The following is a 26634-nucleotide window of genomic DNA, read 5'->3' as shown; positions in this document are numbered from 1 at the left end:
GAAGGGACATGAGGAAACATGTAGAACACACTCAGATGGACCTGGCGGGGGCTGTGGAAACCGGAGCATCTACACACAACCTCCATCAGCCAGCGGTGCAGGGCACCCACCACCCAGCTCTTCGGACTCACCTGGGCTCAGAAAAGTGCCTTCAGGTGAAGAGAAGGAAGGCAGACATGGACATAGAGTGTTAGCCAGAGCACGCGGAGGGTGTCTGCCCCCCACACATTGACACATACAATCCTCTCGACAATCCTACAAGGCAGGTGTGAATACTATTATTATCCCCATTTTTCTGATGGGAAAATGAGACAGAGAAGTTAAGTAACTCACCCGAGTGCAGAGCCCGGAAGTCTGTCTCCAGAGTCCATGCTGGAATGGGCTGTCTTTGGAGGTAGTGAACTGCCTGTCAATGGAGGCATTCAAGAAGAGGTCCGATAACAACTGCAGGGATGTTGAACGAGGGATTCCTACTGGGGACAGGGACTAAGAGACAGCTAAGGCCCCTTTCAGTGTTGAAATCCAAGATCTTATCAAGAGGCAGGGGGAGTACCTGAAAATCTGGTCCAGACAGACAACCTAGGAGGCTCTGATGCCAGAAGATGGGGGTGGGTGGGTGGTGGCCTAGAAGAAATCTCTGCTGAGTGGGTTTTCTAGTGGCCACCGGGCTCCACATCTTGAGGAGAACCCTGGGGAACTGCTGGAGCCCAAACCTTGCTAGCCGTGCAACAGCTCTTCCTGATGACCAGGAGCGTGTTCGCCTCAGGCAAACTCCGATCCCACTAGCACAAGGATGGATCCTCCCCACACCTCCTGGGCTCAGGGTCCTCATCTGCAAAATGATGGAGGTGATGGGACCCATCTCTGGTTCCTCTACCACCGAAGTTCTGTGATTCTGGATTCAGACAAGGAAGTGAAGGCCAAGCTTCTAGAACAGTCCAGGCACTCTTGGTATAGCTGAGAACAGCACAGTGTGAATTACAAAAAAGCCTGGATTATGGCATAATTGCAATATAGTGAATGTTTCCTTCATTCAAGTATACAACGAATGGCAAATTAATTGTTAACCAAGTATCTATGAGAAGAGGTCCTATGAGTCCTGCTTTATACAGAATTAATTTTCAATTGCCAATATTTTCATTGTTTTTTTGTTTGTTTTTGTTTGTTTGTTTGGCTGAGCCTTGCCATTTGTGGGATCTTAGTTCCCTGACCAGGGATTGAACCCCGGCTCTCGGCAATGAGAGCTCGGGGTCCTAACCACTGGACCACCAGGGAGTTCCCCAGTATTTTCTTTTATGCATGAAAACTGAACTGGTAGGGTTCTTTAAGAGCTAGTTTTCTTTAGAGGACTTCCCACTCCTCCCTACAAACTGCCGGCCATGGCACATCAAGTCCAAGTGCAACTGCGAATTCCCAAGAGTGAGATCTGGCCATACGGGATTCTGTGCGACCTCGCCCTGAGAACTTGGCTCACTCCCTTCCTTCCCAGGAACCTTGACCTGGACATCCCTCCTTATCTGCAGAACCACCTCTTGGCAGCAACTGGGCTTACGTGTAAAGATTAGTGAGTCTGTATAAACCAAGCAAAGTACAAGAACTATTCTTCATTCTCAAACAAGACACAAGTCAAGGGCACATGGACTGACTCGGTCTGAACCCCAAAGCTCAGAACAACACGGATGAGGCTGCACGGGGAGAGGCTGCAGCTGTTACAACTTGGAGCCATGGGTCACCTGACCTCGAATCAAACCCAGTCAACAAGCATTTATTGAACACCTGCTAGAAGTGCTGAGTATGGTCAAGACTTTGCTCTCAAAGGCTGATCCATCTCCACGGGGTGGACAACAGAGGGGCTGCTGTTCCCATGCAGCTGACAAGGGGAAGAAATCCCAAGGAATTCAAGGACTTGCTTTAGGGTCAGGATGTCTATGGCAAAGTGGACTTTAGACCTCCTGATTTTCAAGGTTGCACAACTCCCCATCACATGCACAATCTCCAAGAGACAGCATGGTTTACTAATGTGAATTTTGAAAATGTTTTTATTAGCCATTTTATTTCTTATTTAAAATGCACAATCTGATGTTTTGACATCTGTACACATCCATGATATTATCCCCACAGTGAAGATAGTGAACATTTCCATCATTCCAAAATTACTCCCAAGCAACCGCTGATCTGTTTTCTGTCGCTATAGATTAGTTTGCATTTCCTACAATTTTACATAAGTGAAATAATATAGTATATACTTTTTTGTCTGGCTTCTTTCATTCAGCAGAATTACTTTGAGATCCATGCATACTGTAGCATGTGTCAACAGTCATATCTTTTTATTGCTGCATAGTATTCGACTGTATGGATATACCACAGTTTGTTTATCCATTCACCTAGGGATGCACTTTGATACTGTGTCCAGTTTGGGGCCATTACAAATAAACCTGCTATGCACATTTGTGTACAAGCCTCTGTATGGACATACAGACATATGCTTTAATTTCTTTGGGTAAATACCTAGGAGGGAATGCTGGATCGTATGGTAGATGTATGTTTAACTTTGGAAGAGACTGGCAAACTGTCTTTGAAAGTAGCTGTACCACTTGCATTCCTAACAGCAGTGTACCAGCAAGAGTTTCTCCACATCCCTGTCAATACTTGATGTAGTTGGTCTTTTTAATTTTAGGCATTCTAAGAGGTAGGTAGAGGTATCTCATTGTGTTTTTAATTTGCATTTCCCTAATTACTAATAATTTAAGCATCTTTTCATGTGCTCGCTTACCATCACGTGCCTTCTTTGGGGAAGTGTTTATTCAAAGCTTCTGCCCATTTAAAAACTGGAGTTGTTTGTTTTCTTATTATTCAGTTTTGAGAGTTCTTTATACATTATACTTCTAGATACAAGTCTTTCTCAGAGATATGATTTGCAAATACTTTGTGCCAGTCCACGGCTTGTCTCTTCATTTTCATAACAGTGCCTTACAAATAGCAGAAATTCTTAATTTTGTCCAATTATTATAAATTTGTCCAATTTATCAACATTTTCTTGTACGGATTGTGCTTTGGGTGTTGTTTTGTGCAACTCAAGCTCACAAATATTTATCTCTTATGTTCTATTCTAGAAGTTTAATTTAGTTTAATTTAGGCTTATCATCCATTTTGAGTTCATTTTTATATATGATGTGAAGTATGGATAAAAGTTCTTCTTCTTCTTCTGCTTTTTTGTAGTTGCACCAGAACATTTGTTAGAAATACTATCCTGTCACCATTCAATTGCTTTGGTCAAAAATCAGTTGTCTATATCTAAATCCGTTTTGATTACTGTAGCTTTATAATAATTTTGACATCAGGTAATATGAGTCCTCCAACTTCATCTTTCTCAAAGTTGTTTTGGTAATTCTAGCTTCTTTGCATTTCCACATAAACTGTAGAATCAGCTTGTCAATTTCTATGCCCCGCCCAAGACGTCCTGCTGGGATTTTGATTGGAATTGTGTTGAATCTATAGATCAACTTGGGGAGGATTAAGCCAACCTTGCATTCCTAAAATAAATCCCACCTGGACAGGATATATTATTGTCCTTATAACACTTTATTATATTCTATTTAAAGTTGGTTAATAATTTTCCTATCTATGCTTAGGAGGGTGTTGGTCTGTAGTTTTCTGTCTCTAGTTTGGTTTTGGTATCAGAGTAATGATAGTTTCTAAAGTGATTTAAGAAGTATTCCTTCCTCTTAATTTTCTGGAAGAGTTTGTGTCACATTGGTATGATTTCTTCCTTAAATGTTTGGTAGGATTCACCAGTAAGTCCATCTGGGCCTGGAGTTTCCTTTGTGGGGAGGTTTTTAACCATGAGTTCAATTTCTTTAGTTGACGGAGGCCTATACAGGTTATCTATTTCTTATTGTGTGGCCTTTGGCACTTAGCATCTTTTGAGGAGCTTGTCTATTTCATCTAAGTTGCCAAATTATTGGCATAAAACTGTTCATAATATTCCCTTCTTATCCCATCACCTTGCTGTATTCTATTGGGTAGAAGCGAGTCACGTTTATCCAGGCTCAGACTATACGTCCACTCCTACCAATGACAAATGCACCAGACCATCTTCTATGTTACTCCAGAGGCAGCTAATGTGTTTGGATGACCCTGGGCTCACTCGGCCAACATTGTGGTGGGTGTCTCCTTTATTGTTTTGCTCTTGCAACCACCAACTGGGCCCATCACCATGAGACCTGGGCTTCCACTTCAGGACAGGCTTATCTGTGGCTCATGGGAAAGGCTGGTGGAGAAGACCTCTAGATGCGGTATGTGATCTAGGAGGGAGGAATCATCATTCTGGGGGAGAATCCTGGTGAGCTCCTGGAATTCCTGTATGAAACACCCAGGCTGGATGAGCCACAGGGCCTGCTGGGGCCACATCTTGAACCTCCTGAAGATTCAGTCACTGCCACAGGGCATTGGACACATCCTTGTAAAGAGAACGAGGCCTGCGGGGGGTTGCGTTCTGGGATGAGTGTGCTGGGGGGCTCGGCTAACAGATAGGTTATAACAGTAATCATAAAAATAACCCCTGACATTTGTAAAATGCTTCTTAGCTTACCCAGCGTTTCCACCTGGTTTATATGAGGCAAGAATGATGAGCCTTAACTCAGGGATGCAGAAACTGAAGCTAAACAAGATTAACTTACTTGACAAAGGACCAGAATAGGCAAAAATGTTGGGGCCCCAAAAAAGATCTTAAGATGGTTTTAAACGATTTCTGTAAATTTTTTGACATGCCTCTGTTCAAAAGTTGCAGTCTGATTCCACCCACCCTCAGTGTGGGCTGGAATTAGTGACTAGTTTCTAAAGAACAGAATGTGGCAGAACTGATGCTATCTATGTGATGTTCAAAGCTAGGGGTGTGAGTGTGTATACCATTTTGTTTCTCTCTCTCCTTCCCCCACACGCAGGAATCCAGCTACCAAGGTATGAGGAAGCCCAGATCATGCGTCAGTTTCAGCCAGCATCAACCATCAGAGATGCCAGTGAACAACTCCTGCAATTTGTACACGCTGACCAGGATTAGCCCTGCAACCTACAGCTACAGAGAGAGAAGAAGCCACCCCGGGAAGGCGATGGGATCCAGAGCCTTGGTTTCTAGTTCTTTGATTCTCTGACACTTTGATCAGGATTCAGCCTCCATATCAAATGCTGAACTTGAAAATTTTTACTTTAAAAAGGTGTGTGCATCCACCATTTGAGTTTTGATGCTGATGTAGAATCGGAGAATCTATTCTTGCCAATCAATACTCACGTTACCTGCCCGTCCTCCTAGGTCATTCCTCCCAGGGTTAGCGTTGGAAGCTAACTGCTTCTTAACTAAATCAGGGACCCAACTGGAAGACCAAAGTCTTCCATTTGCCACTGGGGGCACGGAAATCTCACAGCAGTCACCCTCCCTCGAGGCCTGGGGCAGGGAGACCCTTCCTCAGAGAAGGAAGCCTTAAATGTGCCACCTGGGGGATGTGTGGAACCACTAAAAGGAAGTCTCCCTGGTAGGCAGAGACGGTATGTGAGGCCCAGCATCTGTGATTTCTTCTTTCTTCTCCAGAAACTCCACTCTGTTTCTCTGGGCAAAAATCCACTTTATCTCCACAACTGTTCGGCCCTTGGTCTCAGGAATGATCACGTAGATGTAAACAGCAGTGAGGAGGCAGATTCCGGCAAAGATAATGAAGCTGTAGGCACCACTGACCTCCTAGGCCAAGAGACCAGAAAACAGGAGGGGACGGAGGAAGAAAGGAATGCCGGGGACAGCTCTGGGTGAGGGCTCTGTGAGTCACACAGGAGTTTCTCAGTGGCCAGTTCTACTTTACACCCAGAGGAGTGGAAGAGCTCGACAACTGGGTCCTGCCCTCACATCAGAAAGGACTCGGCCTTTTAACAACAGGGACAGAATGTCCTCTAGACTTGACTGCACACCTTCAGAAACAGAGGGAGGAGGTGGACGTGGGGGAATCGTTCCCTCACCCTGGCTCTAGCTTGCTTTGCACTTGGCCGACCAGGGCCCCTGCATAATGAACGCGTCACCGCCTGAGTGTGGGACCTGCCTTCAGTGGTGGGAAACTGGCGTACTTACAGTTTGGCTGAAGTGGCGCCCTGTGTGTTTTATGGACCTTGGAGAGTCGCCCCCCCTTGTCGAATTCGCAGATGTTCTTAGCAGACGAGGCACCCCTGCCTATTTCCCGGTGCCCCTTCTGCCTGGGGTGGGGCGGGGGAGGCAAGGTGGAGCAGGAATTGGGGACAAGGGGCCGCACCCCCCCCCCGCGCCGTGCTCCCCACCGCATGTCCCCACTCACCTGGATGGACGGGAACACGAAGCCCACGATGACACTGGTGAGCCCGAGCACGGCCCCGTCCACTGCGAAGGCGGCCGCGAGGGCTGCAGGAAGATCTCGGTCCTCACCACGGAGGGCACGGGACCTGGGGGCAGAGAGCGCAGGACCAGGGGAGCGGAGAGGGGCGCGGAGGGCCCTTTAGGGGCACAGTCTGTTCCGGATGGCCGAGGGAGGAAGTTCACATCTCTCCTCCTGGGTGCGCCCATAGCTGAGCTTCGAGCTGAGCCTCTGAGGGCCTCAAGGTCACACCAAGGCCGCTCTTCCCGTGGTGGTGTCATTTTGAAACTCGCAGACAAGGGGAGGGGGAGCAGAGCTGAATGAGCGCTTGAGCCTGGGACGTGCTGCCCCCTGTGGTAGATCTGGGGAATGGCAGGCACCTTGCCTTGGGGCAGTTTCTCAACCTTTTTTCATTCAGGAGTCTTGTCTAAAATGTCTAAGGCCATTGTTCCCCCTTAATCACCATCCCTCATGAAATTATAATACAACAGACATACTTTATATCCGTTTATATACAGTAGGTCTATCTATGACTTTATATATTCTTTATATATTCACATATTATCTATATTCTTTATTACAAAAATAAGATTCTGTCTCTCTCCCCCCAGTTAATTTCCGACCCTTGAAGATGGAGAGGAATTCAGAGCCCCGGAATGAGCTGCCCTTGGGACGTCAAATGGGAAACTCCTACAACTGGCGAGGAGGGGGCCCCTTCCTCAGGGCTTTGTGCCCTAAAGGGGTAGCAATGAGGGAAGTTATCCACGCTGCCCTCCCTGGCCTCCTGCCTCCTGCCCCCTGGGGCCGGGCAGCCAAGCAGCCCTTTAGGAGGTAGCTCACATGTCAAATCAGTCCACCATCTGATCCCACATCTGCCGGCACAGCTGATTACTCCTGGTCTTCCAGGAGGAGCCTGAGGCCCAGAGAAGCACAGTGGCTTGCTTTGGGAAACGCACAGGCAGTAAGGGGCGGAATGGCCCAGAACCCAGGTCTCCCGACACAAACACCAGCACTGCTCCCACCAGGCCCTCCTGCCTCCATATTGGAGGTGTGCCGGGAAGGCTTCCTGTCGAAAATCCCACTTAAATATCCTTCAACACGACCGTGTCGGTCTGATTCACAGCTGCATCCCCAGTGCCTGGCACAGCAGGTGTTCCATCAGCGTGTGTTCAATGGATCAATACCTTTATTTTGGCTTATGGACAGCTCTTTCAAAACCAAGATTCTGCAGGGAATATTCTAGTCTTAGGAGTCAGAGGGGTCTTTCCGCAAGCAGTGGGAACTGCGTTAGATTCTCAGGAGGACACACAGGGGAGGGGAAGCCTGGAGTCTGGATGCTGCCCCCAAGGAAGGTGGAAGTGAAGGCCCAAGGCTGCCAGCACATGGACACGGGGATAAAGCAACACAGGACTGTAGCTGTAGGCCAGGGGACCAAAGACAACTGAGCCCCGGGTGGGCTGTGGGCTTGGAGGCTAACGTGAGCATGTAGAGGGTTTAGATGTAAACTGAGGGGCCCCCAGTGGGGTCTGGCTGGCAAGAGCTCCCTCTTTGCAGAGGCTCATCCCCTTCTTGGGCACTGGAACTGAAGCTGGGCAACTCTGGGAGCCACAGGAGATTGGGGGGCCCCAGCCTGGCCGTGGCACTGGTTGGAACTTAGTAAATGTTTGTTGAATGAATGAATGTGAGCTGGAATGGCCTTTCAAGAAAAAGGTAAACTGAACTGAGAATTCCAGTGTGGGTGGGGCTTGTGTAGGAATAGGGGAAAAGGTGGAGAGAACATCATGAGAAATACCAGTCAAGGGCATCCATTCATTCAACAAATACCGGGCACCTCCTGTGTGCTGGGCCCTGGAAGGAGGTGGGGCATGCAGGTACTCACTGGGCCCGATGGAATGTCCTGTGATGTAGGATGATGCCAAGGTAAGACAGCTCAGGGACCGTGCTCTGTGGGGAGAGGCAGGGCTGTCCGTGCCTGAGAGGCCCAGGCCTGGGACCTCTAAGAGCCTGAGGCCAAGAGCCCCACATGCGGACAAGCCCACATGCGGGCCTCACCTTCCTGCCACAGGAAGGAGCCACACCTGGATTTCTGAGCACCTGCGTGGGCCTCCAGGGCTCTGAGGGCAAGAGAGGGAAGATTAGACCAGGAGTGAACCTAGCATTCTAGTCAACGGGGGCGTCCGGGAGCTGTACCTGATTGAGAGAAACGTAACAGGAGGAATGCCGACCACTTATTTATTTTCTGCCCTTCACAGATGCTAACCCACTGAATCTTCTTGACATCCCTCTGAGGGAGGATAATATTGTTTCAATCCTACAAATGTGGAATCAGAGCACAGAGAGCCTGAACACAGACAAAGAGGACACTGGGTCCCTCAGGGGTCAAGCAATGGCCCAAGTCAAATGATCAGCAGCAGATGGAGCTGGGACCCGGATTCTGCACTCTCTGCTAGAATCCTTCTAGAAGGCATCAGACCAGGAGAGCTGGCAGACCCCTATCTCTGCTCCCCACTACGAGGGCAACAGATGACACATACTCAGGGTGAACAGACCTCAACCAAACTAAGTATGCAGGTAACGATTTCACTACAGTTATGAAAAACGCTGAGAAGGTGGGGTTCGTGCAGGGCTGGCGGTGGAGGTGAACCAAGAACGACTCCTTCAATGAAGTTGTCTCCAAGGGGCAAGGTGAGAGATGAGCTGGGGGAGGGGCAGCCTCCTAGAATGGATAACTTGGGGATGAAGAGCCAGACTGGCCGCTGAGCAGAGGCGTGACGGGCTCTGATTCGCGCAGGCAGGCAGGGTGGGGTCCATTTCAATATTTGAAGCAAGAGAGGAGTTGGCTGCAGCTGGAAGGGATATCCTGGGTCTGGTGCCACCTGGGTAGCTGCTGGTTACGTTTTCAGGCAGAGCCAACAGGACTGGCCAATGGGTTGGAAGGAGAGAGTGAGAGAAAAAAAGTTGCCGGGGATGCCACCAAGGTCTCCAAAAGGCAACTGGCAACTATCTTTATAGATAATGTCCAGTTTTATTTACTTCTTTTCACCTAAGTCCCTAAATGTTCTAAGAACTTAGATTATTTTCAAATGAGAAAATAAGGTCTTTAAAAAGGAAACTTTGATTAAACCAAAACAGGACTGTAACTAGCTTTTTTAAAAAAATCACTTCCTTTTTTTTTGGTAAAGATTTATTTATTATTTATCTATTTATTTATTTTTGACTCTGTCCGGTCTTAGTTGTAGCACCCGGGATATTCGTTGTGGTGCACGAGCTTCCCTCTATCTGTGGCACGCGGGTTCCAGAGCGTGTGAGCTCTGTAGTTTGCGGCACGCTGGCTCTAGTCGAGGTGTGCGGGCTCAGTAGCCCCACAGCATGTGGGATCTTAGTTCCCTGACCAGGGATCGAACCTGCATCCCCTGAATTGTAAGGCAGATTCTTTACCACTGGACCACCAGGGAAGTCCCTGTAACTAGCATTTTCCTCAATAGCTGCATCATCACCCTTCACCTCGCCTGTTCCTCCACAGGCTCCCCTGCCCTGCTGTTCCCTGAACACAGCCAGCTTTGTCCCCCTGAAGGTCCTTGTGCTCACCCAGGAATTAAAAAGGAAGTCATGATGGAGAGGACAGCTTGGCAAAAAAGGCGAAGAATGAAGACATTGTCTCTGAATTACAAGAATAATCTCTTCGCACATTCTCATCCTCCCATACGATTGCATTTTCAACTACAGACGGTCCCCTGACTTAAGAAGGTCCAAAATTTTCAACTTTACCATGGTGGGAAAGTGATACACAGTCACTAGAAACTATACTTCAGGGACTTTCCTGGTGGCGCAGTTGTTAAGAATCTGCCTGCTAACGTAGGGAATGCAGGTTTAATCCCTGATCCAGGAAGATCCCACATGCCACGAATCACCTGCGCGCCTAGAGCCCGTACCGAAGCGTAGCAATGAAGACCCAATGCAGCCAAAAACAAATAAATTTATTAAAAAAAAAAGAAACTGTACTTTGAATTTTGATCTTTTCCCCGAGCTATCAATAGGCAGTACGATCCTCTCTTGTGATGCCAGGCAGCTCCCTGTCAGCCACATGATCATGAAGGTCAGTGACAATCACGCTGTTTTTCACTTTCTGTACATTATTCAATAACTTACATGAGACATTCAACACCTCATTATAAAATAGGCTTTGTGTTAAATGATTTTGCCCAACTGTAGACGAATGCACGTTTTCTAACCACATTAAAGGTAGGCTGAGCTAAGTGATGATGTTTAGTAGGTTAGGTGTATTAAATGCTTTTTTTTTTTTTTTTTTTTTGCGGTACGCGGGCCTCTCACTGCTGTGGCCTCTCCTGTTGCAGAGCACAGGCTCCGGATGCGCAGGCTCAGCGGCCATGGCTCACGGGCCCAGCCACTCCGCGGCATGTGGGAGCTTCCCGGACCGGGGCACGAACCCGTGTCCCCTGCATTGGCAGGTGGACTCCCAACCACTGCACCACCAGGGAAGCCCTTAAATGCATTTTTGATTTACAATATTCCAACTTACGATGGGTTTATTGGGGATGTAACCCCATTGTAAGTCAAGGAAGATCTGTATATAGTTTATTTTTTTTTTAAACAGGAGAAAATCAAAGTTTAATAACACGAATATAAGGCAGAGACCCAGGAAAACTAACTCTCTGTGTATAGTTTTTTTTGTTTTTCTTTTTTGGGCCGTGCCATGCGACATGTGGGATCTTAGTTTCCTGACCAGGGATCGAACCTGGGCCTCCTGCAGTGGAAGCACAGAGTCCTAACCACTGGACCGCCAGGGAAGTCCCACCTGCGTATAGTTTTAATTGTAAAGGCACAGTTACTGCAAAAGCAACAACAGGGTAGAAACAGCTGAGGATATACAAAATGCTGTCTGCTTTCAGAATATTTCATACTATGGCCATCCTATGTATTTTCAACATTTTTGTATAACACGTATAACAAAAATATGCTAAGAAAATGACAAATCAGAGTGACGTATTTCTTGTTGGGCGGCCTTTTGTGTTTTAATCTCGCTCTGACACTGTTCCCAGTTACTCCATAGCCTCTCATTGCTTCTTTTCCTACTTCTTTCTGATCTGGGCTCCAAGATATTTTTAATGGTAGAGACCGACATGCTTGTTGACACGTGTTAGGATTTCAAGATGAGAGCTCTACCCCATTTTGTACTTGCGGCACACATCAATCAGACCAAGCTCACCTGCCAGCACCTCACCTTCCTTCTTCACGTCCCCCATCCTAATCTTCCGGTTGGCCTGTGAGTGGTGTTCCTACTGCAGTTAAGGTATCTTTCTCTTCGTCTTCCCGCATACGAATGCGTTTGGTCCCTGGTCATCACTTATCCTCACGCTAGTGTAGAGTCTGCCGTCCACGCCGACCTCCGTCCTCAGTTTCTTCTGCTTGTTGAATGGAACGACGTCCGATCTTCCGTCTCTTTATTCTACTCTAGATCATTATTGGTGGACATCTTCTAGTGCAGTGCGCTTAAACATTTGCATATTGAAATATATGTTTTATGGAACTTCTTGTTTCTCCTTTACTTCATGGTTAGGACATTCGATTTAATTATTTATTTGCATGTACATGGGTAGGTAATTGAAGTCACCCACGAACTCTACTTCAGGACGGGGCGTTACATTGCACACGAAGGGGGCGTGGAGTTTGACACGCAGAGTTTGAGATCACTGGCCCTAGAGGTGTGGGTTCTGTTACAGGGACCTCCCACCCCCCTGTTCATCCTCCCCTGCGTGCCCCGCCCCCCGTCCCACCCCTCTGCGTGCCCCGCCCTCCGCCCCACCCCTCTGCGTGCCCCCGCCCCGTTCCTTCCGGGCAGAAGAGCGAGGTCCGACCTGGAAGCTCAGCGCCGAGACGCGGATGCCGTTTGGGAGGCGCCGCCTACCCAGCCGCTCGACAGCGCCTGCCTGGAGGGGAAGGACGGGCGGTGAGGAGCCTCGACGGCTTGGGCCTGGGCCCCCACTACCTCCTCAGCCCCTCCTTAAGTGCCCGCTCGCCCCTGCTGCCTGCTCCGTGGAACTTAGGCCCTTATCCCGACGGGAACTTGACATTCGTGCCGCAGACTCTGCACCACTACTCCTCCCTGTCTCAGGCATCTACAGACCCCGGGTCTAGGCTCCTTGACCACCTCTCCCCCGCCACCCCCCCGCACTGTAATAACTATGTTTTCTAGTTTCTGCGTCTGATGCTTTGACATCTGGGGGCCTTCCTGACGCTGGAGGGACTGACCCCCACACACCGTTAGCCGGTTTCTAGAGATAGCAGACCGCTCAGCTGTGCGTGCGCCTTTCACATGGAACCCGCCCGGAGCCGCCCCCACCCCACCCCACCCCCTGCTCCATCAGGCTCTCACCTGCCCCCGCCACCCCCAGCCAGCGTCCCTCTGCCTTATCGCCCAGGGCAGGTACCAGACAACCAGGAACAGCCCGGCATCGGTGCCCGGGAACCGCCTGAAATCTTTCAAACTAGGCAGTCCTAAACCTGCTTACCCTGCCTTGCCTGTTCCTTCCCACGGAAACCATAAGAAAGGCTCTTGCCCACGTACTGCTGTCCGCCCCCCCCCCCCCCCGCCAGATGCTTCTCCATGTGGCCTTGTGTGCACCTCTCTCCCTTGGGAACCGTGAGCAACGCTGTCTTTTCAGTGGCAATCATCTCACACCCCCGAGATAATAATAATACCAACATTTTCACATAACCCCCTCCCATTACCTGCTGCTTCAATTCATGTCGAGGCCGCCCAGAATCTGGCCTCACTTCATGAGGGTCCCTCTCACCCCCAGGTACTTTCTTTTCCACTGCCAGGACACACACCTCCTGATCAGCCGGTACCTTCTCGAATATTCCAAGCTTGGACAATGCTTCGTCCGACCAGCATGCCTGCCTTCCTTCTTGTTCTAATGCCCTTTTCATTCTACTCCATCCTCACCTATAGCACCCACAGCAGTGCTATCAGCAAGGCATCACCGTCACCCCACGCCAGGCCCTGTACGGTCACTTTACACGTCCCCTCCGTCCTCCCAACAACCCTACAGACAGGGATTATCACTGCCATTCAGTGAGGGCCCAACAGGAGCAAAACGGCAATCCCAGGATTGTATAAACGAGGTAGAGGTAAGCCCAACGTCTCCTTCTGTGCTTAGTACCCAGACACCGCTCCTCAGGGAGAGAGAGGGAGGCGCCCCTGTCTTTCTGGCTTGGCTTTCTCCAGGTAGGATGATGGGGAAGAGGGTCCTAGTTATGACGATGTACCCTAGAGGAGGAGGGCTCTGAGGACAGAGGGTGGACCCTGCCCTAGAGGAAGGCGAGGGGCTACGGGAATCCGCTGGAGGAAGGGGTGCACAGACTCCCGGGAGGGTGGAGAATTGGGCCTGGGGGCCTCCCAGCTCCTCCCATTTCCAGCTCTTTTCCTTCACTCGGCCCTCCCCACCATGCTGAATCCTCTGAAGTTTGATTGGGGCTTAAACTGGCTCTGGGGAAAATACAGATAAGTAATAAATAATTTTTTAAAACACTTTTAAACTCCAAGGTAACTCAAGAAACAGGAACCAAAATAACAGTGAGATAACTCGGAAAAGTTCTAGAGAAAGGACCATCATGGTCACTTGACCTTGTAAATGAGCACACCTCTGTCTATTCACATTTTTTTTTTTTTTCCTGGTACGCGGGCCTCTCACTGTTGTGGCCTATCCCATTGTGGAGCACAGGCTCCGGATGCGCAGGCTCAGCGGCCATGGCTCACAGGCCCAGCCGCTCTGCGTGGGATCTTCCTGGACCAGAGCACAAACCCGCGCCCCCCGCATCGGCAGGTGGACTCTCAACCACTGCGCCACCAGGGAAGCCCCTGTCTATTCACTTTTTTAACACAGGCATAAGTGGTTCAGGTTTTAAATATAAAACTCTGAAATAATAGTTTTATGCCAACAGTAACAACACGTGCATCAGTATACTGGGTATTTCAATCACCGTAACCATTGTACAAAGGAAGAAACTTGAATTTTAAGGTGTTTAAGTGGCCTGGTTAAGGTCACACAGTGGTAAGTATGGGCACGTCCGAAAGTCTGTGTCACTCCAGTCACCCCAGGAGCAGTGCCACCAGCAGTGGACCCTGGGGGGCTCTTCTCTGTCTGCGGGGCACCGACTCAGAGATGCCCAATGGGAGGGACGCTTGTGGGTGGCTCACCAAGATGAAGCTCATCCCTGTGTTCACCACGCTGGCACCCACTGTTACGGGGAATGAGCCCCTCCATGCCAGCCGAGGGAGGCGTAGATCATGTCCGCGTAGTAGCTGACCTAAAACAAAAGCACAAGGGCTGCGAGGAGAGACCTGAAGGCCCAAGCCGCTGACAACCTTCCTGACTCAGTCAGGACACACAGTCCTGAAAGCCTAGGGGACCCCTTGGACAGGAAGGAGGCAGTAGGTGGGAGAAAAGAGCCGTGACCTGAAGACTTGAGACCTGGGATGGAGGCTGGCTCTGCCGGAGCCCGGGTTATAGCTCTTCCCCTCTCGGGGCCTTGAGTTCTGCATCTGTAAAATGGGACCCCGAGAATTTTCCCTCCGTCGCTTTGTTAGTCTATGATCTCAGGCCCCACAGAATGACCCCTCGCCTCTCATTCCAGGCCTAGGCAGCCCCAGGCTCAAGCTTCTCTCCTGGCCCAGCCCCAAGGATGTGGGCAATGCAGCACTTCTGAAAGCCACCACGTGCCCTGGCTCCTGCCTGAGCTGTGTACCACTCGACGTCTCCCGCTGAGCAGCCGTGAGTCCCCGAGGGCCTGATGCCGTCACTTCCTGACACTTTCCTTAAGCACCATATGGGTTACGCATCCAGTCTCCGACGTTTCTGGAAGCAGCCTCCCAGCCCTGTTTTTGCAGATCTTCACCCTTCGCCTACACCATCAATAGATACAATTATAGCAAAAGAACTGCGCATACCGCGTTGACCGTGCAGAGCTGCTGGCCGGCCATGGGCAAGACGATGGAGACCAGCTGCCAGTGGACAGGCGGACACGTGAAGAGGCTGAGCACAGACAGTGGCCCTCGGCCCTCTCGGCCTGGTCCTCCACGCGCGTTTCTTCCACCTCGTCCTCCACATCTGCCCAGCCTCTCAGCTTCCGCAGAGCTGCGGGGAGCAGAGCGGTCCCCTCCTGTCGCTGACAGCAGCTGACCCAAGGCTTAGGGAAACACAGGGGCACAGCTCCCCAGGAGATCGGCCCAGCCCTGGCCACAGGCTCCCCGTTTTCCCAGGGCAGGATGCTCATTGGACCCCAGCTAGGTCCCAAACACCGTGACCGTGTCCCCAGTCACAACCGCACCCCCACCTGGGCAAGCTTGCAGAAGTCAAGGCCCACCAGCCATGATGCCGGCTCTCACCATGTTCTCCGCTGGACCACACCTCAGAGTTGCCCTGGACTCCCCAGTGCCAACGGCACCTCTGTCCCGTCCCACTGGTGCCTGCGTTGTGGAGTGCATTTCCCCACCCTGCCCGCTGCCCGTTCTCTGCTTCGGGCACTAGGGAGGGATGTTTGGCGGGCACGGGGAGGCGGCTGGGAAGTGAACATGGTGGGAGGGTCTTGACAGAGCAGCCTGTATCTCCAGTACCTTGTCGAACTTCATCTCTCTTCTGAATCAGGGTGGACCTGGGGCTCTCGGGGAAGAATGGCAGAGGGGAGCCAAAACAGTGCGGGGACCCCCGTGAGCACCAAGAGCACAGGCCAGCCTGGAAGGACCCAACACTGGGGAATCCCTGCCCTTCAGCTGACCTTCCGCATGTCCTGACTCTGTCCTGACTCTCCTCTTACAAACTCACTCACCCACATTGTTCCACCCCTCCGTGAGAGCCAAGGACAGCAGGGACCTAGTCCTTGCCAAGATGTGGCTGCCCAGAACCCACCCACAGCAGGGTTCCACATTTTAAAATGGAGAAAATAATTACAATTTTCAGAAGATCTGCTGTTAACTCATTCTGCAGGAAGAGTATTGCTTTTCTTAGGAACAGCATATGATTTAAGTGTGAGCCTTGGAAAACGTGAACCCATGTCTTGTTTCCTAACTTTATGGCTGGAAATGGCATAATCTCTGCCTTGCTGGAGGCTGGGGTCGAGGAGGGTGCTGGAACCAGCACTGTGGCTGTGTGAGCTCCTTCTGGAAGGTCTGGGTTAAGGAGGCAGCACTGAGACTCATCTAAGCCTTACTAGCTATGATGGGAACTGGAAGAGGCATTTTACTTCTCTAAGCCTCAGTTTTCTCATCAGTAAAATAAAGATGATGGTGATGATGATGGTGATAAAGTGCCCCCTGAAGAGTGGTGAGGGGTGACAGGCATCGCACACTAGGCATCACTACAAGGCAGCTGTTGGCAGCAACGGGCCCAGCCTGGCTTCCCCTTCAGCTGCACTGGGGTAGTTTGGGAATCGTTAAAACTAATGACCTTTCACTGAGCACGACTGGGTCCTGAGTCTCTTCAAGGTACTCTGGGGAATACAAAGTCATAAGTCTACCCATTAAGGAATTCCTGTGGAATTTAGGTAACTTGAAAATGTTTACGAGGAAAAAAAAAGAAAGAAAGAAACCCCACTGTGTTCTTGTGGGCCTTTAATGCTGGCCTGCATTCCAGCCACACTCTCAGGGCCATTCTCTCGCCCACTCCCCCAGAGGGCCATTTCCCCCTTTCTCCTCTGTCCTAAAGCTTCCCTCCTGCTTCCCCAACCCTCCCTCTCAGGCAATGGCCTGGCCACCTTTCACTTGGAGAGTAGAGGCAACCATCCACCCACGTGACAGTGACCGTGGCTGTGCGCCTGCCCCTCCTGCATCATTGCCCTCGCTGCAGGACCCCTCGCACAGCGTCCCAGCTGAAAAAACAAAGCGAAACAAAAAACCCTTCTCTCCAGCCTGCTTCCCCTTCCAGCTACCCCCCAACTTCTCTCCTTCCTTTACAGCAAAACTCCCAAGAGTCGTGTGTGCCCCTTGTCTCCGATCTCCTCCCAGTCCCATGCACAATTTGTCCCCATCGCTCACCCAAACTGCTCTCGTCAAGGTCACCCGTCTCCAAACAAGCCACACATTGCCCAACCCAAAGGGCACCTCTTGGCCTCACCTCACTTGATCCGCCAGACACGTGGGCACAGCCGAGCCCCATGTGTCCAGACCCCGCCCCCTCGGCCCCCCCATAGCTCCCACGCTCCCTCTCACCACCACCCCTGGACCTTGGTGAGCCACAGGTACCTGTAGGGTTGCCCAGGATGGCTTGCAGGCCGAAGATCTGTGCTAGGAAGATTCCCACGATGACAAACACCTCCGTCATTGTTCCCAGAGCACCCCTAAGGTTCTTGGGAGCTAACTCTCCCAGCTACATGGGAAGGGCACTGTAGGAGGTGCCTGGATCTAGCAAAACAAAAACCAGGGGAGGAGAAAAGAAACAGTCCCAGCCTCCTGGGGCCCCGGAAACCTGAGATTTAATTAATCTCATAGTCCCTGAGTTTCTCTGTGGTGTCAGCACCACTGACAGGCAGCCTGTACGCCCCCCACCTCCCCTCCACGGAGATGGAAATTGGCCACGTGGACTTAGTTCGCACTAAGAAGGAAACCTTTCCAGAATCCTCAGACTCCCAGGGGACACGGCAGGATGTCCTCTCCTTCCTAGCTGCAGAGCTGGGGCCACTTGTTACAGGCGAGGACTGTGTTCCTGGGATGTGGGACTGAAAGATAGGTCTTTGACTTGGGATTATTTTCTGATTTTTCTGAAGCACAGGTTACTTGTATCACTTTTGTTTTTTTTTTAATAGAAGAAACCACCCTAGTTAAGAAACCTCGGTCCCCTGCTGACAGTCCCCAAATTCTGTGCTCTTTTGCTTGAAGCTTCTCACCCTCAGTGTGAACTAGACACCTTCCTTGGAAGATACCTTGTAAAGCCTTATCAGTTTGTACTTCAAGGTAAAAGTGTGTTTTTAAAGATCTTCCCCTGATAGAGTTTGTTAAATAAGGGGAAGGGGAGAGAGAACATGAGGTTTTCGAGAGTCTGGGGATGGAGACAAGAGGATGCCCCCAAAGGGAAAAGAGCCATTCAGAACCAGGAAGACCCTGCTGCCCCTGCTTCCCGCCTTGGCCAGTGTCTCTGACTCAGGCCCTTCTCCCCACAGCTGACCCTGAGCATGGGCTTGGGGCTTCAGCCATCACTGTAGGTACCTGCACAGAATCCCAGTGCCACTCGAGAAAAGATGATCAGCTCGGAAGGTTTGGTCACTTTGCTGACTCCCTTCGGGATGGCAGGGATGGCGAAGTCATTGTTGATCAGCAGTGTTCCCTTTCTGCAAGGACAGCAGAGCCCAGAGGGCATGGGGGCTGAGGCAGCAGACGCTCTCCTGACACCAACTCCTGTTCTCCAGGGCAGCCGTCATAGAAGTGCTGGGAACGTGCCTGAGAAAGGCTGATGGCTGGGAAGCGCGGAAAGCAAGGACCAGCGGGCAGAGGCCCCAGGAAGGGAGGTTTGGGGTCAGCAGGGGTGGCGGGAGGAGTGGGAGCATGCTAACCATTGGAGCTGGCTGAAGACAGTGAGGAAGGAGGAAGGAATGGGCCTGCCTCTGCAAGGAGGGAGCTTCCTGTCACTGGTGGTATTCAAGCAGAGAGTAGGCCGGATGAAGACTGTCAAGAATGGTGAACAGGGGAACCCCACAACAGGTGGGAGACAGAGCTGGATTAGATGATCGCTAAGATTCCTCCCAAGGCTGAAAAACCATGAGTCTATGAAGTGGGGGGAGGGAGTGTCTGAAGGATAGAACACGCTGGATGCCCCTGCCTGTGTCCCAGGATCCATAGCTACATTCCAGACTGTGTTCTGTGCCCCATGCTGACTGGCATCGGTGGCTCCCTTGCCCCCCTCATTCCCATATGTGGCTTGGATTTTGCCAAAGGAGAAAACAGCAGTGGATCAGGAAGGAAGATGGTGCCCCAGCTATAGGGTGGCTGCTGGCTGCACCACTCTTGGTGATCTCTCCACACGCTGCCCACGTTCGAGGACCATCAGGGCCCTGAGCGACACAGGTGCATCATCTCTGAGGCCAGGAGTGGAGGAGGGGGATCTCTAAACAGAAACCCAGACACCCCTCCTGGGGGGAGAGTCCTAAGAGTTCTACAAAAGTCCCCTTCTAGGCAACACTGAGGACTCATCAGGTACACAGACTGGTTTTCTCAGGCCACTTTTCTCTTCCTGGGGTGGCCATACCTCTGAGAGAACTGCCATCCAAGCCCAAACTCAGAGCAGAGGATCAGCCAGCCCAGAGGCTGCAGGTCAGGAGAGAACAAACAGCCCACACGAACCCCTTCCTGATGACCAGGAAGCCTTAGCTTAGCTCAGGGCTGGTCCCGACCCCACTAGGGCAAGGCCAGCTCCACCGCACCAGCTGGTCTCAGGGTCCTCATCTGCAAAATGAGGGCAATGACGAAACCATCTCTGAGTTCCCAAGTTCTGTAACTCTGGGTTCAGACAAGGAGGTGGGGGCCAAGCTGCTAGAACAGTCCAGGCACTCTTGGTATAGCTGAGAACAGCACAGTGTGAATTACAAAAAAGCCTGGATTATGGCATAATTGCAAAATAGTGAATGTTTCCTTCATTCAAGTATACAACGAATGGCAAATTAATTGTTAACCAAGTATCTATGAGAAGAGGTCCTATGAGTCCTGCTTTATACAGAATTAATTTTCAATTGCCAATATTTTCATTGTTTTTTTGTTTGTTTTTGTTTGTTTGTTTGGCTGAGCCTTGCCATTTGTGGGATCTTAGTTCCCTGACCAGGGATTGAACCCCGGCTCTCGGCAATGAGAGCTCGGGGTCCTAACCACTGGACCACCAGGGAGTTCCCCAGTATTTTCTTTTATGCATGAAAACTGAACTGGTAGGGTTCTTTAAGAGCTAGTTTTCTTTAGAGGACTTCCCACTCCTCCCTACAAACTGCCAGCCATGGCACATCAAGTCCAAGTGTAACTGCGGATTCCCAAGAGTGAGATCTGGCCATACGGGATTCCGTGCGGCCTCGCCCTGAGAACTTGGCTCCCTCCCTTCCTTCCCGGGAACCTTGACCTGGACATCCCTCCTTATCTGCAGAGCCACCTCTTGGCAGCAACTGGGCTTACGTGTAAAGATTAGTGAGTCTGTGTGAACCAAGCAAAGTACAAGAACTATTCTTCATTCTCAAACAAGACACAAGTCAGGGGCACATGGACTGACTCGGTCTGAACCCCAAAGCTCAGAACAACACGGATGAGGCTGCACGGGGAGAGGCTGCAGCTGTTACAACTTGGAGCCATGGGTCACCTGACCTCGAATCAAACCCAGTCAACAAGCATTTATTGAACACCTGCTAGAAGTGCTGAGTATGGTCAAGACTTTGCTCTCAAAGGCTGATCCATCTCCACGGGGTGGACAACAGAGGGGCTGCTGTTCCCATGCAGCTGACAAGGGGAAGAAATCTCCACGGGGTGGACAACAGAGGGGCTGCTGTTCCCATGCAGCTGACAAGGGGAAGAAATCCCAAGGAATTCAAGGACTTGCTTTAGGGTCAGGATGTCTATGGCAAAGTGGGGGCTGGACTTCAGGCCTCCTGCTTTTCAAGGTCGCACAACTCCCCACCACGTGCACAAGTGCCAAGAGACAACATGCTTTACTAATATGAATTTTGAGTGACAGCAGCACCCTTCTTCTTTACTTGCCACATCTGTCAACCAGCAGGCCAATAAGCAGGGACCCCACCAAGACGCCCAGAGGAGACATGGACATGGTGCAAGACCACAGCAGCAGCATGACTTTCTCGTCCATGAAGGTTCCGTGTCGCTCAAAGTAGGTTTCATTATAAAAGGACTTCAAGACCTGGAAGACATTGCCCCATCCATAGACAATCAGGCAACTCATGAGAGACCAAGAAGTAATGTTCTCAGTTGCCCCTGGTCATTGTCCTGAAGGATGTGTCTATCAATACGCTCAGGACACAATTGATTCTCTGTTGTTACCTGGAGATAAAAAAAAAAAAAAAAAAGCCTACAGTATGATGGGGTGAGATGAGGAACCAGGCTGCTCAAAATGTTAAAAATTCACTGTTGGGAATTCCCTGATGGTCCAGCAGTTAGGACTCCAAGTTTCTACGCCAGGGGGTGCAGGTTTGATCCCTGGTTGGGGAACTAAGAACCCACATGCCGAGTGACATGGCAACAAAAAAAAAAATTCACTTTGCAGAACCTTGCTGTGCAAGAGGCAACATAAGAAATATTGTTACTTCAAGACAGTATAGTACTGGCACAAAAACAGAAACACAGATCAGTGGAACAGGATAGAAAGCCCAGAGATAATCCCACACACATATGGTCACCTTATTTTTGATAAAGGAGGCAAGAATATACAATGGAGAAAAGACAGCCTCTTCAATAAGTGGTGCTGGGAAAACTGGACAGCTACATATAAAAGAATGAAATTAGAACACTCCCTAACACCATACACAAAAATAAACTCAAAATGGATTAAAGACCTAAATGTAAGGTCAGACACTATACAACTTTTAGAGGAAAACATAGGCAGAACACCCCATGACATAAATCACAGCAAGATTCTTTTTGACTCACCTCCTAGAGAAATGGAAATAAAAACAAAAAAAAACAAGTGGGAGCTAATGAAACTTAAAAGCTTTTGCACAGCAAAGGAAACCATAAACAAGACCAAAAGACAACCCTCAGAGTGGGAGAAAATATTTGCAAACAAAGCAACTGACAAAGGATTAATCTCCAAAATATACAAGCCCCTCTTGCAGCTCAATATCAAAAAAACAAACAACCCAATCCAAAAATGGGCAGAAGCCCTAAATAGACATTTCACCAAAGAAAATATACAGATTGCCAGGAAACCCATGAAAGGATGCTCAACATCACTAATCATTAGAGAAATGCAAATCAAAACTACAATGAGGTATCACCTCACACCGGTCATAATGGCCAGCATCAAAAAGTCTACAAACAATAAATGCTGGAGAGGGTGTGGAGAAAAGGGAACCCTCTTACACTGTTGGTGGGAATGTAAATTGATACAGCCACTATGGAGAACAGTATGGAGGTTCCTTAAAAAAACTAAAAACAGAACAACCATATGACCCAGCAATCCCACTACTGGGCATATATCCTGAGAAAACCATAATTCAGAAAGAGTCATGTACCACAATGTTCATTGCAGCTCTATTTACAATAGCCAGGACATGGAATCAACCTAAATGTCCATCGACAGATGAATGGATACAGAAGATATGGCACATATATACACTGGAATATTACTCAGCTATAAAAACAAAACAAAACAAAATTGAGTTATTTGTAGTGAGGTGGATGGACCTAGAGTCTGTCATACAGAGTGAAGTAAGTCAGAAAGAGAAAAACAAATACCGTATGCTAACACATATATATAGAATCTAAAAAAAAAAAAGTTCTGAAGAACCTTGGGGCAGGACAGGAATAAAGACGCAGATGTAGACAATGGACTTGAGGACACGGGGAGGGGGAAGGGTAAGCTGGGACAAAGTGAGAGAGTGGCACTGACATATATACACTACCAAGTGTAAAACAGATAGCTAGTGGGAAGCAGCCGCATAGCACAGGGAGATCAGCTCGGTGCTTTGTGTCCACCTAGAGGGGTGGGATAGGGAGGGTGGGAGGGAGACGCAAGAGGGAGGAGATATGGGGATATACGTATATGTATAGCTGATTCACTTTGTTATACAGCAGAAACTAACACACCATTGTAAAGCAATTTTACTCCAATAAAGATGCTAAAAAAACAAAAAAGAAATATTGTTGCTAATTGTATGACTTTGGGCAAGTTCTACCTCTGTAAGTCTTAGTTTCCTCCTTAGTTATAGAAATAATATATATCCAATAGAGAATTTAAGAGCTTCACTGTGATATAGTGATGGTACATTGCTTGACTGAGAAAAAAATGTTCCTTCAATGGTGATAATGATAAGTATATTAATATAAGCCATGAGCAACTACTGCAGTACCTCCTATAAAGCAGAATTAAGTGTAGCTATAAAGTAATGAGTGATTTTTTTTTTTTTTTTTTTTTTTTTTTTTTTTTGCGGTACTCGGGCCTCTCACTGTTGTGGCCACTCCCGTTGCTGAGCACAGGCTCCGGACGCGCAGGCTCAGCGGCCATGGCTTACGGGCCCAGCCGCTCCGCGGCATGTGGGATCTTCCCAGACCGGGGCACGAACCCGTGTCCCCTGCATCGGCAGGCGGACTCTCAACCACTGCGCCACCAGGGAAGCCCAATGACAGTGATTTTTAAAAGTAGAGCAGGACTCATACACCCAAATGCATGGGAACAGACACTGGGTCCTGTCCTTGCCCTTTCAGGGACCTTCTTCCTGTAACTATTCCCTGTCTGTCCTGCATCACTGGTTCCTTTATTTTTTTGGCCATGCGGCATGGCTTGTGGGATTGAAGCTTGTGGACCCAGGTTCAGTCCCTGACCTGGGCCCTTCACAGTGAAAGCACCAAGTCCTAACCACTGGACCACCAGAGAATTCCCAATACACCTTTCTTTATTGCATCCTTCTCATCACAATACAAACATGACTCTTGCCCTATAAAACCCTAACACAACCCCCCTTCTCCCTTCACTAAGCTTCATTTTTTGTTCCCCTGTACAGCAAAACTCCTTAAAAAGCTGTCTCTCCTCCACTCTGCCCATTCTCACCGAACCCACTCCAGTCAAGCTTTTGTCTCAACTCAGCTGCTCTTGTCAAGGTCACACATGCCCTCCATGAGGTCAAAGCCAGTGGTCAACTCTCACGCTTCATCTTTACTCGTCATCAGGGCCTGTCCCTCCCTCCTGACTCACATGCTTTACTAGGCCTTTGGGAGACTCTTTTTCCTTTGCTTCCCCTCACCCCAATCCTAACCCCTAAGGGTTTAGTCCTTGACTCCATCCTCTTTGTCATCTGCAAGTGGTCTTCCCAGGGGAAAGGCAGTGAGACTAAGGCCCAAAGCGACTGGGCAGGGAATCCAAGCCCATCTCCTCCCACCCGCTTCCCAATGTGCCTGGAAAGGATGACATTGTGGGGCGGCGGGGGGGTGTGTGTGTGTGGGGGGTGTGTGGGGGGGGGAGGGGAATAGCCCACAGCTCTAGTCATTCCCTGGTCTGCAGAGGCCGCCTCCCAGGACTACTAGAGGAAGGCAGCTGCTTCCGGAAGAAAGCTGGTGGCTTCCGGAAGAAAGATGGCGGCCTCCACAGGGCAAAATGGCCACCTTCTCCTGCCCACCTCTTGCCCACCCACCTTGTGCGGTGTGTTAACCACAGCGATGTTGCAGCCGTATTGGAAGGCCTGGCCAAAGGCTGTGCTCGGCGTGGCCAGCACCAGCGTGGATTAGAGGCACTGCGGGAGAGGAGGTTTACGGTCAGGGACTGGGAGGTTAGTCCTGGGACTTCCGGAACTGGGGCCGAGGCTGGGCTGGAAGTGGGGGTGGAGGACCCCAGGCCATGTCCAGGGGAGTGGGGGAGGTGCCGGAGGTTGGGGGGAGTGGATGGCATCATTTCCTGTTCCTTGAACGAATCCCCCTCCTTAAAGATACAGCTATGCGTCTCCTGTGGGCCTGGCCCTGGATGAAGTAGGGGAAGCTTCAGGAAAAAGGTCCAGCGTACTGTGCCCTTGAGGAGCTTATATTCTAGTGAGGGGAGGCCAACAAAACAAAAAAAAACACAGAGAAGTACGAGACCTCCAAATAACGATAATGCTATGAGGACAATAAAACAGGTAACGGGGTAGAAGCCATTGGGGGACAGAGAAGGGGGCTCTCTGAGCAGGTGCCTTTAAGCTGAAACCTGAAAGGATGAGGTGGGCCTGTGAGCTGCTGCGGGAGGAGTTTTCAGACAGAGGAAGCAGCAAACAGAGGCATGGCTTGCCTTTCACTCCTGGACAGGCCCTGGGGAAAACCAAGGCAATCACGTTTCCATGGCTACCGCAGCACCCAAGGTAGTTCCCGGCAACTGACCCCCCGGGCCAAAGTCTGAGGAGGGGCCAGCAGAACTGGGGCAGGGTCTGTGGCTGCCTGAGTCGGTGCCACCCAGGGCTCCAAGAAGCCAGCTGGTGCAGAGCCGTGGCCCCAGACCATCCCCCCCTCCCTCTGCTTGCCTGTTACCTGTACCTCTGACCCCCACCCCCACTATCTGCCTGACTGCCGACAGCCCTCAGCCCTGTGCAGCCAGCAAACCAGCCAGGCAGACAAAAGCAGGATTTGGGCAACTTCAGAGGCTGGGGGAACAGGACGGGGACAGGGGTCTCCCACACTTCCCTAGAGCTGGACTCAACCCCTCCTCTCTTGTGTCTGAGCTGGGATGTTTGGGGAAGCTGCTTCCCCCCCACTGCTCTCCCAGGGCTGGTGGCTCCCCAGGAAAGGCAGGGGCAGTGTTGTCCTCTCCTTGCTAGAAGCATTTCAGGGGTCTTCCTCTCCCTCCACAGTCCCCTCACCTGGTGGCAAAGGAACAGTGGCAGTGACAGTTTCCTAGACTTGGCACTTACCCCTTCCCTGGGGTGGGGTGGGTGGAGGAGTCCCTGCCCCTTTTTTTCTCCGTCCTTGTTCAGCTGAGAAAGAGGTGTGCTCTGCCTCCCAAGTGACACCTGGGTCCTGCTCTGTGTTGACAGCCTGGGGCCTGTGAGACTTTATTACCCTTTTGGTCTCTGGACCCTGCTGACTTTCCCCAGGAGAATATTTTCCTTGGACGTGTTGATAAGATAAAGATTCACACTCAGCGTGAATTTTGTCTTTGTCTCCATCAAGTCTCAAACCAGAAACTCTCTGGTTGCACCAAGGAGAAGAAAAACACCACCTGCCCTGGGTCCCTAGAAATGAGGTGTCTCGGAAACCAAGTCGGGCCTGATTGCCGGGATCCTTTATGCGTCTCCTGTGTTATCTCTCCATCTGTGCTTCCTCTTATGAATTTGGACTAATTGTCCATTTGGGGGAAAGAGCAAACTAAATGCTTTTAAAGAGCTACAACTTAGTTATTTCTACTTACACTTATTAGTATTAAATAAGTCAATAAAATATTGAACAAAAAAAGTGCTTATTTCAGAATTATCACTATTAGAAAGAGAAATATCATATGATATCACTTATATGTGGAATCCAAAAAGAAATGATACAGATGAACTTATTTACAAAACAGAAACAGACTCAGAGACTTAGAGAATGAACTTATGG

At 50.0% G+C, this 26634-nt stretch overlaps 1 protein-coding gene across 1 annotated transcript; it reads right to left on the bottom strand.

Annotated features, from left to right (window-relative positions):
- Nucleotides 1–5509: 5509 nt before the first annotated feature.
- On the bottom strand, nucleotides 5510–24800 carry SLC2A7 (solute carrier family 2 member 7; the record flags this gene model as incomplete). The annotated part of the gene is given in 17 exon segments (XM_004272556.2): nucleotides 5510–5731; nucleotides 6333–6406; nucleotides 6409–6456; nucleotides 8248–8276; nucleotides 8278–8312; nucleotides 8421–8482; nucleotides 12193–12316; nucleotides 14590–14639; nucleotides 14642–14699; nucleotides 15340–15437; nucleotides 15440–15526; nucleotides 16006–16073; nucleotides 16075–16123; nucleotides 17629–17781; nucleotides 18589–18710; nucleotides 21105–21265; nucleotides 24711–24800. Coding segments are annotated over 17 exon segments (1530 nt in total), but the record flags the coding sequence as incomplete, so codon positions are not given.
- Between the last annotated feature and the right edge of the window lie 1834 nt (nucleotides 24801–26634).

The sequence above is a fragment of the Orcinus orca genome, chromosome 1 (genome assembly GCF_937001465.1).
Source record: "Orcinus orca chromosome 1, mOrcOrc1.1, whole genome shotgun sequence".
Classification (NCBI taxonomy): Eukaryota; Metazoa; Chordata; class Mammalia; order Artiodactyla; family Delphinidae; genus Orcinus; species Orcinus orca.
This window is presented reverse-complemented; position numbering and strand designations above follow the sequence as displayed.